At 39.1% G+C, this 20,955-nt stretch overlaps 1 protein-coding gene and 1 long non-coding RNA gene across 22 annotated transcripts in view; both read right to left on the reverse strand.

The window, feature by feature from the left end:
* The window catches only part of LOC132400794 (uncharacterized), a 54,761-nt gene extending 45,089 nt beyond the window's left edge, over positions 1-9,672 (reverse strand). For 7 of the 21 annotated variants that reach the window (XR_009514388.1, XR_009514382.1, XR_009514385.1 and 4 more), the window contains exons 1-2: positions 9,407-9,666; positions 8,447-8,517 (exon numbers count right to left, since the gene is read on the reverse strand). This is a non-coding gene — a long non-coding RNA (uncharacterized LOC132400794). Of the gene's footprint in view, positions 1-2,419; positions 6,146-8,446; positions 8,603-9,406 lie in introns of all 21 variants that reach the window. The other 14 variants (XR_009514390.1, XR_009514378.1, XR_009514398.1 and 11 more) reach the window with 9 other exon arrangements.
* An 8,323-nt stretch (positions 9,673-17,995) lies between these two features.
* On the reverse strand, positions 17,996-20,955 carry LOC132382813 (transcription factor 24-like). Its single transcript, XM_059953287.1, has 3 exons — positions 20,502-20,955; positions 18,541-18,738; positions 17,996-18,301 (listed from the first exon to the last, which is right to left on the reverse strand). Exons 1-2 carry the CDS (start codon positions 20,928-20,930, stop codon positions 18,628-18,630), a joined length of 540 nt encoding a protein of 179 aa, XP_059809270.1. The 5' UTR covers positions 20,931-20,955; the 3' UTR covers positions 17,996-18,301; positions 18,541-18,627.

Below are 20,955 nucleotides of genomic sequence, written 5' to 3' on the forward strand. Positions count from 1 at the left end.
GTCTGTAATCCTGGCCACAATGTCATCAATTCCATCATACAAATCATTGAAATATTATGCAAAGAGAAGTGGTCAACACAGACCCCTGTGGATCACCACTAGTCACTGGCAATCAACCAGAAAAAAGCTCCCTTTATTCCCACTCTTTGCCTCCTGCCAATCAGCCAATGCTCTATCCATGCTAGGTATCATTCCTGTAATACCATGGGCTCTTAACTTGTTAAGAAGCCTCATGTGTGGCACCGTGTAAAAAGCCTTCTGAAAATCCAAGTACATAGCATTCACCGATTCTCCTTTGCCTATCCCACTTGTTATTTCTTCAAAGAATTCCAACAGATTGGTCAGGCAAGAATCTCCCTTAAGGAAACCATGCTGACTTCAGCATATTTCATCATGTACCTGCCAAGTACCCTGAGACCTCATCCTTTATAATTGACTCCAACATATTCTCAACTACCAAGGTCAGAGTAACAGAATTACAATTTAATTTCTTCTGCCTCACTCCCTTCTTGAAGGGTGGAATAACATTTGCGAGTAGAGAGAATGACATCCTCTAGAACCATGCCAAGATCTATTGATTCTGCAAAGATTATTACTAATGTCTCAACAATCTGTTCAGCCACCTCTTTTAATCCCTGAGGTGTAGACCATCTGGTCTAGGTGAGTTAAACACCTTCAGACCATTAAGTTCCCCAAGCACCTTCTCCCTAGAAATGGCAACTTCATTCACTTTTGCACTTTGACAGTCTTGAACTTCCAGCATACTGCTCATGTCTTCAACAGTGAAGAGAGGTGCAAAATTCTTATTCAGTTTGTCTGCCATTTCCTTGCCCTCATCATCATCTCTGCAGCATCTTTTTCAGGCGGTCTTTTATCTACTCTTGGGTCTCTTTTACTCTTTAAATACGTGAAGAAACCGCTAGTATTCTTTTCAATAGTATTAGCTAGCTTAACTTCATACTTCATATTTTCTCTCTTTATGACTTTTTTTAAACTTGCCTTCTGTTGGTTTTTAAAAGCTTCCCAATTCTCAAACTTCCCACTAATTTTTGCTCTATCATATACCCTTTCTTTGGCTTTGACTTCTAGAGTCAGTCATGGTTGCATCATCTTGCCCTTAGGATACTTCTTCTTTGCTTTGTACCTATCCTGCACAATCCAAATTGCTCCCATTAACTCCAACAATTGCTACTCTGCCGTCAGCCCTGCTAGTGTCTCCTTCTAATCAACTTTGGCCAGTTTCTCTCTCTAGCATCCGTTTACTGATACACCTGACTTTAACTCTCCCTCTAAAATTAAAGAGTGAATTTTATCACGCTATAATCATGTACCCTAAGGATTCTTTTACCTTAAGCTCTCTAATCAATTCCAGTTCATTGCACAACACCCAAACCAGAACAGCTGATCCCCTCGTGGGCTCAACCACAAGCTGCTCTAAAAAGCAATCTCGTAGGCATTCTGGAAACTTCCCCCCCACCTTGGAATCCAACATCAACTTGATTTTCCCAATCCACCTGCATATTAAAATCCCCCATGACTGCCATTCCCCTTTTTGACATGCCTTTTCTGCCTCCTGTTGTAGCCCACATCTTTGCTACTGTTTCAGAGTCCTGCATCTAAACCCATCAAGGTCTTTTTACTCCTTCAGTTTCTTAGCTCTACCCACAACAATCCTACATCGAGAACTCATCAAAGTAAGTGAAATGTGCTCAATCACACTTTTGTCTGACACTTTATAATAAGTGAGTAGAGAGAATGTGAATTTTTCAATGCCAAAAACACAATGCCTCTGTTGTTCAAAGCCACAGCATTTACGTATCTACACGCTGTGGTCAATGATAAAACCCAAGACATTTCTGCTGTAGGATTTGGCCAACACAATGCATTCAAATATCAATGAGAGGTGGCAGACTCCTTTGCTGGCCCCAGCTGCACAAGTGTTACTTGGATCATGTCAGCTCAACCCTGAATATCGTCTCAGCTTGTAAATGTAGTAAGTATGTACTGCCTTTCCAAGGAAATGAACACTGTACTGAACATTCCTGCCTCCAACCTTAAGACGAAGCAGTTAAATATGATTGGGGCCATGAAACTGGCCATAGATGTCCTGTCACAATGTCACATTAATGAGACATATGGCTCAACCATCTTACTTTGTACTAGATATTTTCACCAGTGGAGTTACCTTCCACCATCTAACTCTACATCACTCTATTGGTCTCCACATTTTACTAGAAATTAACACTTCCATACTTAAAACTGGATGAACCATGATTCACTGTCCTTAGCATCACTATTGGACACAAAGGAAAGAAATCTTCCCAGGTCCTTCTCATGAAAATCTGATGACTGGTGTTTACATAGTACAGCTGTGCCTCAAGGTATGATTCTTTGATCATGATTAGTTACGTAACAATACCTTATAGACATCGTAACACTTCCATCACTGGGAGATTGGTACTGAGAAGATGATGATGTTGAACACCAAGATTTAATCAATAAACAGCTGTCTGAACCATATTTTGTTGCTGTCCCGGTGTTCCAAAGCTGAGTGTAGAATCATTGAGATTCCGTACACTGTTGGCCTGTAACAGGCAAATTGCAGCTTGTCCATGTCCTTGCTCAGGCAAGAGTTAATCTAGCCATGACCAACCTCTCAAAGTACTTCATCACAGCAGATGTGAGTGCTACTGGGTGCCAGGTTTTGAACCAGCTCACCCTATTCTTCTTGGGCACTGCTATGGTTGATATCCTCTGAAGCAGGTGGGAACCTCCAACTACAGCAGTGAGAGGCTAAAGATATCCCGGAACATTCCATTGGTCAGTACTGATTTTCAGCACCCTGCCAGATCCACTGATGGCACCTGATGCCTTGTGAGGGATCTCCATCTTGAAGGATATTCCTTGAAAGCAAAGGTCACAGGGTTGTCAGATGCTGTGGGACTTGCACAGGTATAGTGTTATTCTCCCTCTTAAAGCATGCATAAAAGGCATTGAGCTCTTCAGGGAGTGAAGCTTTACTGCTATTTATGCTGTTAGGTTCTGCCTTGTAGGCATGCAAACTCAACCACAGCTGTTCTGTATTAATGTCTCTAACTTCACTAGAAATTGCCCTTTCACTCTCACATGGCCTTCTGTGAGTCATATCTGGACTTCTGGTAGGGTTCTAGTTCACTGGTCTTGAACACCACTGAACTAATTCTTCACAGATTATTAATTTTCTGGCTCATTTAGCACTACTGGTTTGGGAAGAGTCATGTTCCCAAAGGCACACACTCACCCACGCAGTCTTATTGAAATCACTGAGGCTATGGCATAATGATTTAGAACTGAAGATGAATCCCCGAATATGATGCAGTCAACTGATTCAAATTTCAGTCATGTAAGAGCTCCTCCCCTTCATGGTTCTCAGCTTGACATCTGTCAGGGGCAACTGCCAAACAGACAGTAACTACTACTAAAGAAGACAAGGGCAAAGGCACAAGCTCCCTTCCAAGTGAGACCTTCCTAATTTGGAAATGTAGTACAACTGTTTTATCATTACTGGGTCTAAATAAATGAATTCCCTTCTAAGTAACACTTCCACCAGCAGTTCAAGATGGTGGCTCACTATCACCTTCTCAATGACGATTACATACAGAATATCCTTCCATTCCAAAGCTACTCTGCAGCCTTCTCATGAATCAGACTAGCTTAACACAACTTGATGAGCCCTTTCCAAGCACAGACCCCCCTCATCCAAATCATTCATATCAATTGCAAAGAGCTGAGGCACCAGTGTCAGTCACCGACGCGATTAACTAATTTTCAGTCAACCCCAGTATATTGCCCAAATATCATACACTCTAGTTTTATTTAATGATCTCTTCTGTGGCACCTTACCTGTTCTGTTAGTAAACACTAAGAGATTTGTTAAATATGATTTTTCTTTCACAGATCTATGTGGATTCTATCAGTACTATTATGTTCCAAGTGTTCCATTACTACTTCCTTAATAATGCCCAACTTCTCCCAATATTAAAGTCAGGTGAACAGATCTATAATGCTTTTCTCTCTCCTCCTGCCCTAATTTTTAAAGTTCTGAAATATTTTCAATAATATCCATCTCCAAATTCACCTTCAAGCCCTTATAATACAGTTCAGTAGTAACAGGGGATTTATCCCATTTCAGTCCTATTAATTTCTCCAGTACTAATACTTTTAATGTCTGCAGAATCTCATGTTACTAATTTCTTTCAGTTTCTTTTCCTTCTCCTCCTTTTGTGAATTCTGAAATACGTTTCCTACTTCCTCAGAAAATTAAACACCTTTTCCTTAAATCTAACAATACCTTTGATTTTTCAATATCTATCACTGGATCAGTCATAAACTTGTAAATTAAATATTATTCTTTCTAACATTAAACATTACTTGCTCACTGTCATAACATTTAATGTAATTATCCATTCTATCATCGTCAACTCACTCACACCAATCTTTGAAATTTGCACTATTCATTTCAGACCCTGGTTTCAGACTGAAGTAAATCACTCTCAATTTTTATATAAAACTTGTATTGTGATCCATGTTCTGTGAACACATTCATCTCTAGATCTATTAAACCTTTTGCATGAAACAATACTAGATTTAAAATAACTCATTTTCTCATTGATTCTTCAACGTAGTCACCTACAGAACCATTTTTATACACAACACTTCCATCCACTCCAATATTGCTGCCCATTCCATTTGCTTGGTCCATATGTACAGCATTTTAAATACTCATGTGATTGCTGTATTGTCCTTGTTATAAGCATTTCTAATTTCCTTCTTATACTGACCACTGCATTACTTCCACTTTTTAAGAGGTGGGGGTCTACATAAAATTTTCAGTGTTTTCTGTCCTTCCATACCAGACAATGATGCAACGAGTTAGAATGCTACATCTGGGGAAATCTCCTCAAACTCTAATAAAATATAGCTGCTTCATTACTGGCCAGTAAAGATTTTTAGAGATCAGGAACTTGAAACTACACACCCTTTCCCCTGCTGACCCCTTAATGTGTGTTTGACTTCTCCTTCCTGAAGGCCACAATCAATTCCTTAGACTTACCAAATCCAAGATTGTGGTTGCAACATTATTCAATTGCTTGATCTATCTCACTCAGTTTGCCACCTTGTCATCAGCTGAGATTCTGCCAACAGTCGTGTCATCTACAAATTTATAGAAGCCATTTGAGCTGTGCCTAGCCACAGTCATGGGTGTAGAGAGATAGAATAGTAGGCTAGGCATGTATCCCTGAAATGCACCAATACTGATTGCCAGTGAGGAGCAGATGGTGTAAACAAGAGTCCACGGAAAGATTCTTGCATGGATAGATTAACTGATTGACAGGAGAGGGAATAACTGGAACCTTTCCTGGTTGGCATCCACTGATGAGTGGTGTTCCACAGGGGTCATTGTTGAGACTGCTTCTTTTCATGTTATATGTCAATGATTTGAATGATGGAATGATTTCTTCGTGGCCAAGTTTGTGGATGATACAAAGGTATGCGGAGATACATAGAGTTAAGGAAGCACGGAATCTGCAAAGGATTTAGACAGATTAGGAGAATGGGCAAGGAAATGACACAATAAAATAAAGTGTAGGGAAATGTAGGTCATGCACAGTGCTAGAAGGAATAAAGGTGTAAAACTTTTCTTTTAAACAGGGAGAAAATTCAGAGGTGCAAAGGGACTACATCGTTTCCTCTAATTTCCAGCAATTTTTCCTCCTCCCCTTTCTAACCTAACCTAACTATCTCACCTATCACCTCCCCAATGCCCCTCTTCTTTCCTTTTCTCCCATAGTCCACTCTCCTCTTCTATCAGATTCCTTCTTCTTCAGCCCTTTACCTTTTCCACCCATCACCTACCAGCCTCTCACTTCATCCACCTCCCCCACCCACCTGGCTTCACCTATCACTTTCTAGCTTGTATTTCTTCCCCTCCACCCACCACCTTATTCTGGTTTCTTCCCCCTTCCTTTCCAGTCCTGGTGAAGGACCTTGGCCCGAAACATCGACTATTTCTTCCCTTCCATTGTCGCAGCCAGATCTGTTGAGTTCCTCCAGCATTTGTCTGTGTTACGCGGGCATTCTCGTGTAGGGTTCCCTAGAAGTTAGCCTGCAGGTTGAGTTGGTGGTAAGAAAGGCAAATGCAATGTTAGAGTTCATTTCAAGAGGACTAGAATATAAAAGCAAGGAAGTAATGCTGAGGCTTTATAAAACATTGGTCAGATTGCATTTGAAGTATTTTGAGCAGTTTTTGGCCCATTACTCCTTGCTGGCAATCAATATTGGTGCATTTCAAAGAAACATGCTTAGCCCACCATTCTACCTCTCTACACCTATGACTGTGTGGCTAGGAACAGCTCAAATGACATTATAAATCTGCAGATGATACAACTGTTGGCAGAGTCTAAAAGGGTGTGCTGGCATAAGAGGGTTCAGAGGAGGTTCAAGAGAATGATCGCAGGAACGAAAGGGTTAACGTATGAAGAGTGTGTGATAGCTCTGGGCTTGTACTTACTGAAGTTTGGAAAAATAAGGGAGGATCTAATTGAAATCTAACAAATATTGAAAGGCATAGATAGAGTGAAGTGGAGAGGACGTTTCCTATAGTGGTGGAGACTAGGACCAGACAGCACACTACCTTTAGAGTTGTGTTAAGAAGACAAAGCCAGAGGGTGGTGAATATGTGGAATTCATTGTCACAGATGGCTGTGGAGGCCAAGTCATTGGGTATATTTACAGTAGAGGTTGATAGGTTCTTGGTTAGTAAGGATTATGGGGAAAAAGGCAGGAGAATAGATTTGAGAAAGTTTATAAATCAGCCATGATGGAATGGCAGAGCAAACTTGATGGACCAAATAACATAATTCTGCTCTTGCCTTATGTTCTTTTATGTTTTTTTAAAAAAAACTTTCCACACTTTATGAATTTCTACACTAGTATAATTCCTCTGTTCTCCTTGTAGTTCATTCTTTATTATCAAGGCTTGCCAGCCTCCTTTCCCATTTTACCCATCTCTTCTGATCACTAAATATCAAGGAATATTTAATTCCTCCCAACCTTTGGTAACCCCCTGGAATGGTAATTCATTTGTACTAATGTAATTCTACTTGTGCTATTCTTCCTCTCCTTTCTTACAAAAGCTGCTTGCATTCAGATAAAGAAATTGCAGTTTTATCTGTTTGACCAATTTTCCCTGCTGTGGCTCAAATGCTTATTCCCTTAATAACAAACTAGCTATTACGCCCTTCATCCTTCCCTACCATTACTGCTACCTAGCCTAATGTGTTTTCTCACAAATATGATAAAATTTGCAAATGCTAGAAATCAAAGCCCCAGACACAAAATGCTGGAGAACTCAGCAGGCCAGGCAGCATCTACAGAAAGGAGTAAACAGTCAGTGTTTTGGGCCGAAACTCTTTGTCAGGACTGGGGAAAAAGATGGGAAGTCAGCGTAAGAAGGTGGGTTGGGAGGGGGAGGGATAGAAGAAGTACACGTTGGTAGGTGATGGGTGAAACCGGGAGAGGAGGAGAGGTGAAGTTGAGTTGGGAAGTTGATTGGTGAAGAGATAAAGGGCTGGAGGGGGAGGGAGAGAAACAGGAATGGGGAATGGTGAAGTATGGAGTGGGAGGAATATATTCCATCTGTGTTGCCTCCAACCAGACGGCATGAACATCGATTTCTCAAGCTTCTATTATTTACCCCCCTTCACCATTCCCCATTCCTGTTTCCCTCTCTCAACTTACCTCCCCCTACTTGCCCATCACTTCCCTCTAGTTGCTCTTCCCCCTCTTTCCCTTTATTCCATGGTCTTCTGCCCTCTATCAGCTTCCCCCTCCTGCAGCCCTTCATCTCTTTCACCAACTTCCCAGCTCTTTACAAACCCCCTCCCCATCCAAGTTTCTCCTATCACCTGCCACCTTGTACTTCTTCCCTCACCCTACCTTGTTATTCTGACTTCTTCCCCCTTTCTTTTCAGTCCTGAAGGGTTTCAGCCCAAAATGTTCACTATTCACACTTTTCCAAAGATGCTGCCTAGACTGCTGAGTTCCTCCAGCATTTTATGTGTGCTAACTTGTTTTCTCTGCCAATTCTGATGAAATCTATTCAACCTGAAATGTGTTTTTTCCCCCACAGATATTGCCACATTTTTCCAGTATTCTCCACCTTCATCATCACTTCAAAAGGCAATTGGGAAGAACAGATGCTTATGATTTATTTAGGAATTTAAACTGAAATCCTGAAAATAAATATTTTTAAAAATATTGCAATAAGCTCTTTATCATCACCCAAGGTGTTTGGTCTAAAAGGCAAATCCTAACCACACTGTACTTCTTCAGTTCCTTGTCAAAGTATCAGTCTATATTTTTCTACTCAAGTTTGAAAAGTGGAACCATTTTGTTTAAAATTTACCTGTTTAGTGGGACCCAGCTTTCCTGGCAGTGCAGGTATTAGCAATTCCTAATTGTCCCCGAGCATAGAATCTTGAGACAAATGTAGAACCAAATGAGCTTCCACAGAGATTACAAAGCAACATCCAAACTGAATATACAATTTATTCACAACCATCTGAAATAAAATGTTGATCGGCTCAGTTTATTTCAATCTTTTGGAGGGAAAACAGACAAGCTTCCAAATTCTTACAAAATGAGACACCATCGTGCTGGTCATGATAACACACGGAAAACATGCTAGGTTTCCTCATTGCTAACAGTAACAAAATTGGGCTGTCAAAGGCGGCATGAAATAAGGTAACTAAGGAAAAAAAGACCTGTCTGGATAAAGTGCAAGCTCAGGCTAGTTATTACAGGAAAATGGAATGAATGTTGAAATTATGAAATACTGGAAATGCCAATTACCTGAAATCATAAAACTTAAATCTTGTCAGAAATGTTAATACGTTGAAAATTATGTTTCAAAACTGAAGATCTAACAGTAAATTTTAAGATTATTTAACAGAAAAGTGTAAAAGAATAACATTTTAACAGAATAAAGTTTGTTGAATAAGGTTTAATTCTTTGATCCTCAAGTCACAATGCACAGCGATTAACTTGCGAATTTAAGCACAGGAAGCTGATTTTTAATAAAACAGTGTTTATTTAAAGGTTTTCTCGTGTGTTTTGTATTATTCACAAGATGCGGGTTAATTTTAATAAGACACACGACTGAGTAGATAAATTGTATTTCAGATTTCGCATTAACACGGGGTTCAAAGTGCAATCACTAGGCCTGAAATCGGCTTCATTTTTTTTTTAGAAAGATTAAGTAGATGGTTTAAAATGATAAGAAATATACAGGAACGCCCTATCTCCTTTGTGCAACAGGAAGCTAATTATGGAAAACAATGATAGCTTTGCAATTCGATTTAGTTACCCCAAGGGTGGCGAATCAGCGTGTCCTCTCCCCGACTCGGGCGGGCCCCGATTCCCGAGGGTCCTCCATTTCCAGGTTTTCTTCCCACGAAAACGGTTAAATGTCTGAGCTCGGCCGACCTGAGGCTGTTCGAAATGAGAAAGCGCGATACTAACCGTTGCCAAAGCGATCAGACGGAGAGGAGACCGGCAGCGCGGCACCGCCGCAGCGACAAGCCCGCCATTGGACCGAGCGCTGAGGCTGTTATTACTAGCGGAGTATTAATCTAAAAGCGCTCGTTTACTAATAGTACTCACAGCTACTTAAGAGAGCAGGCCGGCTTATTACTAGGGGTGATCTGGGGAAGCAACTTATTATTATTCGTAATGTAGGGAGAGCGGGCTGTTGTTTTACTACTATTATGATGAAATACTGGAATCCAAGTATATCATTATAACTGATAATTAAGATATTCTGCTGCTAATAATAATTGGCAAGTGGCAACTTATTACTGATGGTGTTACAGGACAATTAGTCTGCCTCTGTTGCACATGATGCACAGATGATGGTGCAAGACAGATGGTACTATCACTAATGGTAAGGGGAGTAGCAACACACTCAAAATGCTGGTGGAACGCAGCAGGTCAGGCAGCATCTATAAGGAGAAGCGCTGTTGATATTTCGGGCTGAGACCCTTTGTCAGGACTAACTGAAAGGAAAGATAGTAAGAGATTAAGAGTAAAAGGAATGGGCTATTTTCTGTTTTTTCTTATATTCTGGGGAGGACTGCATTTTACTGTTATTGGTAATGCAAGAGATGCAGTGTGTTTCAGTTGGAGCTGATGATTAGGAAAGGTAGTTCACTACAAATAATTGTTATGATAATATACCATAAGATATAGGAGTAGAATTAGGCCATTTGACCTATATCTGCTCTGCCATTTCATCATAGCTGATCCATCTTTTCTCTCAACCCCATCTCCTGCCTCCTTCCCCCCCCCCATTCGTTCATGCCCTGACCAATCAGAATCTAACAACCTCTGCCTTAAACATACATACAGAATTGGCCACTATAGCTGCCTGTGCAATGAATTCCAGAGATTTCATTGTGGAATTCTCTCTGGTTAAAGAAATTCCTCCACATCTCTGTTCTAAAAGGATGTCTCTTGATTCTGAGGATGTGCCCTTTGGTCTTAGACTCTCCCTCCAGAGGAAACTTCCTCTACACATCGACTCCATCGTGGACTTCCACCTTTCAATAGGTATCAATTAGGTCTGAAGTCCAGTGAATACAGGCCCAGGACCCTCTAACACTTTTCATATGACAAGCTCTTCAATCCTGGAATCATTTTTGTGAACATCTTTTGAACCCTCCCCAGGTTCAGCATATCCTTTCTAAGATAAGGGACCCAAATCTGCTCACAATACTTAAAGTGAGGCCTCACCAGTGCATTATAAAGTCTCAACATTAGCCCCTGCTTTTATATTCTAATCCTCTTGAAATGAGTGCTAACGTTGCATTGGCCTTCCTCACCACAGCCTCAATCTGCAACTGAACCTTTAGGGAATCCTGCACAAGGACTCCCAAGTCCCTTTGCACCTCAGTTTTTTTTGTATTTTCTCTCCATTTAGAAAATAGTCATCCCTCTCAATTTTTCTACAAAAGTGCATGACCATGCACTTCCTGACACTGTATTCCATCTGCCACTTTCTTGCCCATTCTCCTAATCTGTTTAAGTCCTTCTGTAGCCTTGCTGCTTCCTCAAAACTACCTGCCCCTCCACCTATCTTCGTATCATCTGCAAACTTCACAACAAAGCCATCAATTCCATCATTTAAACATTGACATATAATATAGAAAGAATCGGTCCGCACACAGTCCCCTGTGGAATACTGCTAGTCACCAGCAGCCAACCAGAAAAGGTTCCCTATATCCCCACTCTTTGCTTCCTGCTAATCAACCACTGCTTTATCCAAGCTAGAATCTTTCCTGTAATGCCACAGGCTCATTACTTGTTAAGCAGCTTCATGTGTGGCAAATGGTCAAAGGCCTTCTGAAAATCCAAGTACACAACATCACCTGATTCTCCTTTGTCTATCTTGCTTGATATTTTTTCAAAGAATTCTAACAGTTTTGTCAGGCAGAGATTTTTCCTTGAAACCATGCTGACTATATCCTTAACAATTGGCTCCGATACCTTCCCAACCACGGAGGTCAGACGAACTGGCCTATAATTTCTGCTCTTCTGCCTCTCTCCCTTCTTGAAGAGTGGAGTGACAGTTGTAATTTTCTAGTCTTCCGAAACCATACCAGAATCTAGTGATTCTTGAAAGATCATTATTAAAATCTCCACAATTTTGTCAGTCACCTCTTTCTGAACCCTAGGGTGTACACCTTCTGGTCCAGGTGACTTATCTACCTTCAGACCTTTCAGTTTCTCAAGAACCTTCTCTCTAGTAGTCGTACCTTCACATACAAGAGCTGAATCATTTGCTCTTGACTCTATGTCAGCGTCCTTTAACCATGTGTTAATGTGAACATCCCATATCTATTTGTATCTGCTAAACCCATCCTCATCTAAGAATACACACACTAAGGTATGAGTCAGAAATATGTTGTTCAAACATTGAAATAGAAAACAGATAAGTGTAAAACAGGTGAAAATGGGAATATTCTAATGAAAGAATTCAACATTGGTTCCTTAAAATTTATGATATTAAATAACAAAATGTAAAACTTAGAGGTCAGATTGGTTAAAAGAGTCCCACAAAAATGCATACAGCAAAGCATGATAATCTTGATCATCCCTTATGTGACTGGATTTTATCAAAGAGTCCAGAGGCCACTTGCATATCAGGCCAATGCTAGTAGAAAATGTAAAGGAATTTTATGAAACAATGAAAAACAGAGCCATGGCCTTTTCTCATTTGCTTCAACATATGGCATTGGAATTGAAGACTAGGCATTTCCAGTGAACAGGACGCCAATGCAGAAGAATGTTCTTAAGCTTTTAAGAATGTTATTATTGAATATGATCTGACTGCTGAGCAAATCTATAATACTGATGAAAAAGGGATTGATCTGTTGCTGCCTTCCAAATACAGCCTTTGCTGGTATGAATGAAAAAGTTGAATCTAAGTATTGCTTACCCATGGTTATATGTGCAAATACCATAGGAATAAATTGAGTGAAATTGCTTGACATTGGTAAGTATTTAAAGCTAAGATATTTAAATGTATGTATTACTCATCTCCCAACTAATAATGAAATAATGCCAAGATGGACACAGAAACATTAATTTATCATATTTCTGTACTGAACATAAAAGAACATTTACAAAAAGGACTGCCTGAAAAAATAAAGTGGTCTTTCTGTAAGTGATTGCCATGGTCATTCTCCTGCAAAATAACTTGTGAATGGAACTATTGTTGTGACATTCCCTCCCCCCCCCCCCCCCCCCCGCCAGTGTGAAAAGTTTAATTCAGACGATGGATCAGAGGATAATACAGTTTTATAAAAGTGTTGTACCAACGTGAGGAAGTTAATGAATTACAAAGGGAACATTCAAGATCTTGAATTACAGTAACTTTTATATCTGTTTTCTTCGTGAAAACAGTTGAATTGTGAAATGCTGCCAATAGGTTGGCAAACACTGTACCTCAGGTGGCAACTACATGTGAGAAATCATGGAATTAGTGAACAAGTATTGAAAATCCAGTGGAAAATCTTTCAAGAGGTGAACTATGTGGGTGGCTGGAAACTGACAATAACATACCTGTTACAGTGATGTTGAAATTATAGAAGATCATAACAAACATGAAGTCCAAGAAGAAAAAAAATGATGTTGGAGAGACAGAAAAAAATCTCTTGGAAAGTAGCTGCCAAAGGGTTTGAACATGCTTAGAAATTTTCTGAGCAACAAAATAGATTTTTTCCTGCTCAAATTGTATTGCAATTTTATTTATTTTATTTTGAGATACAGCACAGTAACAGGCCCTTCTTGCCCAATGTGCCATGCCGCTCAATTGCACCCATGTGACCAATTAACCTACTAATCCCCGTGTCTTTGAAATGTGTGAAGAAACCGGAGCACCCCGAAGAAACACAAGTGGTCACCGGGAGAACATACAAACAGCGGTGAAAATTCAACCTGGGTGCTGTAAGCACGTTAGATCTATCTTCTTTGTTAACAATTTTGCATCAGAGAATGAAGGCATGCAGCAAGCAGACATAAGGTATCTTTCAACAGCCCTAGTGGGTTTAAATGGGGCATCAAGGTAGTATCGCAGTTAGTGCGTTGCTTTACAGTGCCAGTGACCTGGGTTCATTTCCCACTGCTGCCTGTAAGGAGTTTGTACATTCTCCTCATTGATTGCAATGTTCTCCTCCTGGTGCTCTGGATTCCTTCCACATGCCAAGGACGTACAGGTTAGCAGGTTAATTGGTCACGTGGGTGTAATTGGACGGCGTGGGCTTGTTGGGCCGGATGGGCCTGTTACTGTGCTGTATCTCAAAATAAAGAAAGAAAATAGATTTTCTCAGCCTTCAACTTTGATTCAAGAAAATTCTGTTGAAACCGATGAAATGCCAATTTCACTGTGAATTTTGACATTGTGAATTAAGTGATTTTAATTGAAGCCTTTACATAACCTACACAAGATTTTTTTGATAAAAATAAGCTTAAACAGTAAATTTTATTTGGAGTGCTATGCAAAGTAAGTGTGGAAAAAAACTTACATTTATACGTAAGGACAATGCAGTTATTGGCTAATTAGCAGCAACAGCCTCTGAAAAATTGACACCACATACTGTATAGTAATTAATTTAATTTCTTTTTGCTGTATTTGCAGTTTAGTCTTAAAATATAGAATTGCAGCATAAAACATCATTATTTAAAGTGATAAAGAGATGTCATATTAAAGATTTATGTAAAGAATATTAATATGTGCCCAATTACACCCATATGACCAATTAACCAACTAACCTGTGTGTTTTTGGAATGTGGAAGAAAACTGGAGTGCCCAGAGGAAACACACACAGTCACGGGGAGAATGTACAAACTCCTTACATGCAGCAGTGGAATTGAACCTGGGCCATTGGCACTGTAACAGCCAGCTATAACATTACTGTGCTGCCCACAAAACATAAGTGAGCAAACTGCAGTTCACAGAAGGTGCTTGCATATGCACATATTTAGAGGTTAAGCTCCAAGTCATTGTTAGCTCATTTACTGAAGTATGCAAGCCAATAGCCTTATCCTAACATCCAACAGCCAACCTGCCACAAATGCACATCAGCAGCCTTCAACAATAAAGGTCCACTCTGACATGATGGAAAATGTGGATAATCTCAGGTAGACATTGTTGATTAAATTCACTGTCACCTGCACCAGCACAGCCTTTGGCCATCTGAGGAAAATTGAATATCAAGATCTCAAATCTGGATCAAACATTATGGTCGGAATCGGAATCAGGTTTACCATCACTGTTGTATATGACATGAAATTTGTTATTTTGTGGCAGTGGTATAGTGCAAAGAATAACGTAACTAAATTACTAAGTAAAAAAAATGCAAAAATAGGAATGATGAGGTAGTTTTCATGGGTTCAAATGACGGTGATGGTGGAGGAGAAGAAGCTGTTTCTAAATCATTGAGTATGGGTCTTCATGCTCCTGTCTCTCCTCCCTGACAGTAGTAACACGAAAATGGCATGTCCCAGATGTTGAAGGTCTAGTGATGGATGGAAAGTGAGGATCCCTGCCACATAATGGCTAATAAGAAATTTTATGGATTGTGTTTGTGTGCATGCAAAAGAGCCCTACAAAGGCCCAATATAAAAAGTGAGAGGAGCACAGAATCCATTAGCTTGCCCCATCAATCACTTTCTGCCACACAGCCATTGCTGATCACACACAGGCCTCATTAGCCACCTCAGAATCCACAGAACTGTAGATTCCAACGACTGCCCAACAATTCATACAGTGAAACTTCTGGATTTTCTGAAGTGTGAATCTAAGACAAATAGTTAGCTATTAGCAGACTTATTTTTAACTATTTTGATTTTGAGCAACTTCATTTTGATGTTCAAACAATAACATGCATTTAAAAGTTGCATCATTATGCATGGATGTATTTTCATAACAAAGCAATTCAGTTAATCCCTTCAGACCGCAGAAGCAAAGACACTTCAGACTACAATGCAAGAGTGACAAAGATTGAGATACAAGTTTTAATATAAGAACTAGAACAGTTTCTACACTTTGTAAGAACATTTAACTCTATCAAAATAAATTCATACTGTTTATTTAAAATCAAACCAATCAAAAGACAAAACATTTATTTTTTATAGCTGGAATATACCCAGGAACTGACACTCCATGACCTTCCAGGGTTGAGAACTCAACAGTGACATTTATGAAGCATTTGCTTGAAGAAGTTCCTGCTCAGTTCTGTTCTGAATGACTGGCTCCTTATTTTGAAAGTGTTGTCACTCATTTGAGGCCCGTAGTTGAGGAAAGCATCGGGTCTTCATTTCTATATCTACTGTTAAGAATTCTGCATATTTCAATAAGATGCCTGTTGAACTCAGGAGACTCTAAACTCTATGTATGTATTCTCATGCAATGATCCTGGGATGGTAGGCTTACCCTGGAGTTTTGCTGCACCCTCCATTTCAAGTATATCCTTCCATGGGTAAGGATATCAGACCTCTTTGTAATATTCTAAGTGTGGTCTCACCAGGGTCATATATAATTTTAGCAAGTGATCCCTTGGTCTCAAATACTCCAATATTAAAGATCAATATACAATATATTTTCCCCAACTCATAGCTGTTTTGCATGTTGAATTTATATACAATGACATCTGTATCCCTCCTATAAGTCAAAACTTTTCATATGAGCATATTTATTACATTGCTCAACCTTTTCCTTTCTGTTGGAGTGGATGGTTTTGGGAGCATATTCCATCTGCTCCTATCCTTATCTATTCACTTATTCCTTCTTCACCCTGTCACCCAGATTTGAATCATCAACGTACTTGGCTATATGGCACAATCCCTTCATCCGGTTCATTAGGGTAGATTATGAACAGCTGGGGCCACAGCATTGATCCTTTCGACACCCTGCTAAAATGTCAGCTTCCGAACATCATCTCTGTTTTATGTCTATTAATCAATCCTCATTGTACACCAACAGGACTGTACCTTTAGCTTAGAAATTTCCGAAAAGACCCTTTCTAAATAGCCAAATACACCTTCTCAATTGGTTCATCTTCATCTCTTCCTCTGGTTACATGTTTTATCCCTAAAAGAATTGTCACAAGATTCTGCCTTTGTGAACTGTACCTCTAAAGTGGTGATGAAATTTGACTACAGGTCAAAATACTCATCATTTTGTTCATACTGTCCATCCCCTAGCTAGAAAGAAATGTTCTAACGTGTTTCATCCGTGTGCACTGGTTGAGCCCCATTTGTGAATTACTAATTCTCAGCACTGCAGGCAACAATGTCATTAGATGATTCTTGTTTAGAGCTCAGCCAAATCTTTGAAATAGAACTCTATACTGAGTTTCAAATGATTAAAATTTACTATGGAATTATCTAGTTAAATTAAGACTTCTCTCGTGTTGTTACATGTTTTGGACAGCGCTTCTTGTTTTGATGTCACTACTTATGGAAACCTGCCGAGTGATGATAGAGCGGCCTGCGCGGAAGGAGTATCAGCATCAATCGAAACAATTACGTTGCCAAGTGAACACATTTTCCCCGAGAAGTTGTGGTTCAGTAATGAGTGTGAAGTTTAGGCAAACAGGGGCAACGCATATTTCAAACAATTGTAATGTTTCGGGTCGTTTGTGCGAACTAATTTCAATATATTTTCTCTCTGTAAACTATTGAACAATAATAGATTTTTGCAATTCGTAATAAAATGTAATATTCTCAAGGAATGCTTCACTGAATCAAAAGAAGATTTAGCAAGTTTTTCTCCGACTTAAATGATCCTCGTCAACCCATCAAACTTGATACATGGATCCAGCGAAGCCAGATTTTGTTCAGATTAAGTTAAAACAAAGTCTTTAAAATATCAGGCTACCTTTAAAGAGTAGGTGTGTGTAACGATAGATACATGCTTAGCAATATCCACTTTGTCCAACATTCTAATTTACGCCCCTCCCGTTCAACAAACTAAACTATTGACCCACATTGTCCATCAATAATTGTTCGTAAACATTAGTATAGTTGTGTTAGCAAAACTAAAATGATGAATCGAACAACTTAAATAAGTGGACGAATATTTTATTTTAGAACAGTACAGTTAGATGTTAAATACCAGCGTAAAATATTCTTCCAAAAATGCAGATATATTTCGGATGTTTTCATGTTATTTACAATAAAATGTAGCTTAATTCAATGTCAATACATGCCTATTATTCTCCATGTCATAAAGGAGGTCGGATTGTCATATTGGACACATTAATTGATTTCAGTTATGTTTAGTATGAACCAGTTAGCTAGGCTGGTTGGTCGCGTATTGACCACCACCGAAGAGTTTCGCGAAGATTTCAAATCTATCGAAGATGAGTAAGAACGAAATGATCTTCTGAAGCTTGTGATCGTAGAAAGTGCGCACGCATCCACTGCGGCCAGCTGTGCACATAGTTTTCGTTTTGTTGAATCATGCTTTAGTGCAAACCTATTTCAATTGAAAGTGCGTAGCCAATCAGTCGAGCCGAATTTTCACTCTTACCAACCCAGCCAAGCTTTTCAACACCATGTAACAGTAAACAATTGAATTGAAAACGTCAGCTTCCTCGTTTCTCAAAGTTTAAGCTTTGGTGCTTCCATATCATTGTGCCCGACTTGAGTGACTAAACGAAGGAAGAGGTCTTGGCCAAATCAGTGGTACACGTGGTAACTGTTATTTAAACATTTCAGAAATAGCGCCAAGCTCGTCAATTGCAAGATATTTAGTTTATTTATCTTTTAACATACTTAAAATGAATCGAGATCAACTTCCACTACATCACGTTCATTTCAATAATTGCATTCAATTCTCTCTCTCTCTCTCTCTCTCTCTCTCTCTCTCTCTCTCTCTAAATATATATATTTTACTTATTCCTGCGGAATATTTGCATTTTGGTAATGTTATCTTACGTTTCAAAAGGTTCATTGAAAAATTGCCAGTGAGACATCGGTATGACAAGTTTTAGAAGCCTTGCAGAGTTTTAGGCAGTTTCCAGTTTAGACGGGATCAGGACTGGTCGTCTTGGCTTGAGTTTGAATCTCGGATTGACCCGAATTCAGAAACTGTCCCGTTGCACCGACATACAACCGGGATCGCATCGGCCACTTCTGAAATTCATGAAGGAAAATATATGTATATTAATAACTGGTTTGATGCTTCGACTATTTCCTTTGAAAAATATACTTTGCAATATGAAGTTGCGATTTAAAGTGTGAGCACCTTATCAAACATAAAAATAACTTGGTAAAGTGTTTTAAATTATACAGATGTTACAGGGAAACCCAACGGAAACAATCCTGCATGCTCCACACCACCATTCACAACAATTACACTTTGGTAAACGGTATTGAAAAATACAATATTATAATCCAGATCTTACCGATTCAATGTATTGTAATTGCAAACAGTTGTTTGTATGATGTATTACAGATTCGTCGGATGTAAACTTATCAAAAGATATTACCAGGATTAATCGTTTTGAAAGCCGAGTTTTTCATATAGGAGCTGAATCATTCTGCATTTTTGAGCCATATTTTTCTTTATCTTTCCTGATTCGGTTATACGTGTCGACAAATACATCCTGGGCAAGGAATCATCATAATGATATTTCGTATGTACTTTTTAGCTACTTATGCCGCGATTGTTTGAAAACGTTATTTTATTTTACACGTATTTTGAATTCCTATATAGACTGCAAATCAAGCAATGGTAATGTCTTATGTTTAACGCCACAAATGGCTGTAGTGCATTAAAAATACTAGAAGGTTAAACTAGAGTTACACTATACAATTCTAGACCAATGTCCACCGATAATGGAGAAATATGAGGCAAAATACTCCGCAGGTATAGGATTGCAACGAATTGGATTTTACAAAAAAACATTCTTCGTTTAGTTGACCATCATCTTTTTTTCTACATATTTAAATTAGCTGTTTTAAAAAGATTCATAAAGTGATCCAGACGGTATCGAAAATTAAATCTATGATCAGTGAGACGGGGATATTCGGGTCTTAAATAGATTCATTAAAATATAAAATATATAAGCCATTTTCCCCACAAATGTTTTCTGTCCAGTTTTGGCTCTCAGTACTCGTTTCAACTTGGCGTATCTTTAAACCAAACACATATATCTGTATCAGCATTTTCAAGAAGTCACATAAATAAAGTAGCATATAGTTCTTAAAACGCGCACAATCTTAGGAATTGCTACTTTCATTGTTAGTTGTTCGAGACGAACAACTTCTTTAAAGAAGAAAAACAAAGAATTTGAGTTTTTTACTCAAAATGTCAGCGGGTCCAGCAATAGTTAGATGAAAAACTCTATGATCTATGTACTTAACCAGCAAAACAAGCTTAGTAAAGTTAATCTTTAATACATAAATTTATTATGGACAGTTGGCAATTTAATTTTAGAACGTTGAAAAGTGAAACATAAGGCTATTTGCAAAGTTGTAGTTCACTGTATACGGGAATAAGCGATTTGCGTTAAGTATATACATGGATGAAGCGTTAAAAGTTACTCAAGTTTCCCTTTTTTTGAGTGTTTGTATTCATTCAGAATCAGCGAACAGTTATTTTGTCAGAACAGCCTGTTATTCCCATCAATCGTAGAGTTAATTTGCTTTAACAAAACGAGATTATATATAGTTATGAAAGGAAACTTATTCGATGTCTATTTGAATTTATAACATTTCTCCAATGATTGTTAAAATAATCTACATGTTAAAGGCTCAAAGTATGTGTTTTAAACATTACATTGATTCCATAAAAATACTTACAACAGCAGATGTTATTAGGAAAGACAGGTTATTTAGACTAAACGCTTAAAAAAATATATTTTCACAATAAAGAGGTATTGCAGAACTCCTACTTTGACCGGATGCAGATATCCGTCTACTTTGAGAGAATGCATTAACTCGGAAGACTTCCGACTTTCCCCCTCCTCCAGACTTTCTTCCAGGGTGCGGGTTAGATGTGCAATGTAGGTGGTTGCCAGGATTAGGACATCCAGTTTGGACAATTTAGTGTCCGGAGGAACTGAAGGTAGAGTCTTTTGCAGCTCCAAGAAGGCAAGTCGCAGGGTTTGTACCCGGCTACGCTCCCGCGCAGCGTTTGCTGCCGCAGGTCTGCCCCTGATGCGAGTCACTTTCGAGCGAGATCCTAATTCCGAGTGTTTGCGAGTGGGGCAGGTCACGGAATCGGGATCTGGACAGTGACTCGGGCTGGAACTGGGACTGTTCTCAATTATGGCCTTTGGAACAGCTGTAGAATCCATTGAACTTTTCTTAGGCTGAACCATCACCCGGAACAAACGCAATAGTCAT

This window comes from Hypanus sabinus, chromosome 1, assembly GCF_030144855.1.
Source record: "Hypanus sabinus isolate sHypSab1 chromosome 1, sHypSab1.hap1, whole genome shotgun sequence".
NCBI classification, from domain to species: Eukaryota; Metazoa; Chordata; class Chondrichthyes; order Myliobatiformes; family Dasyatidae; genus Hypanus; species Hypanus sabinus.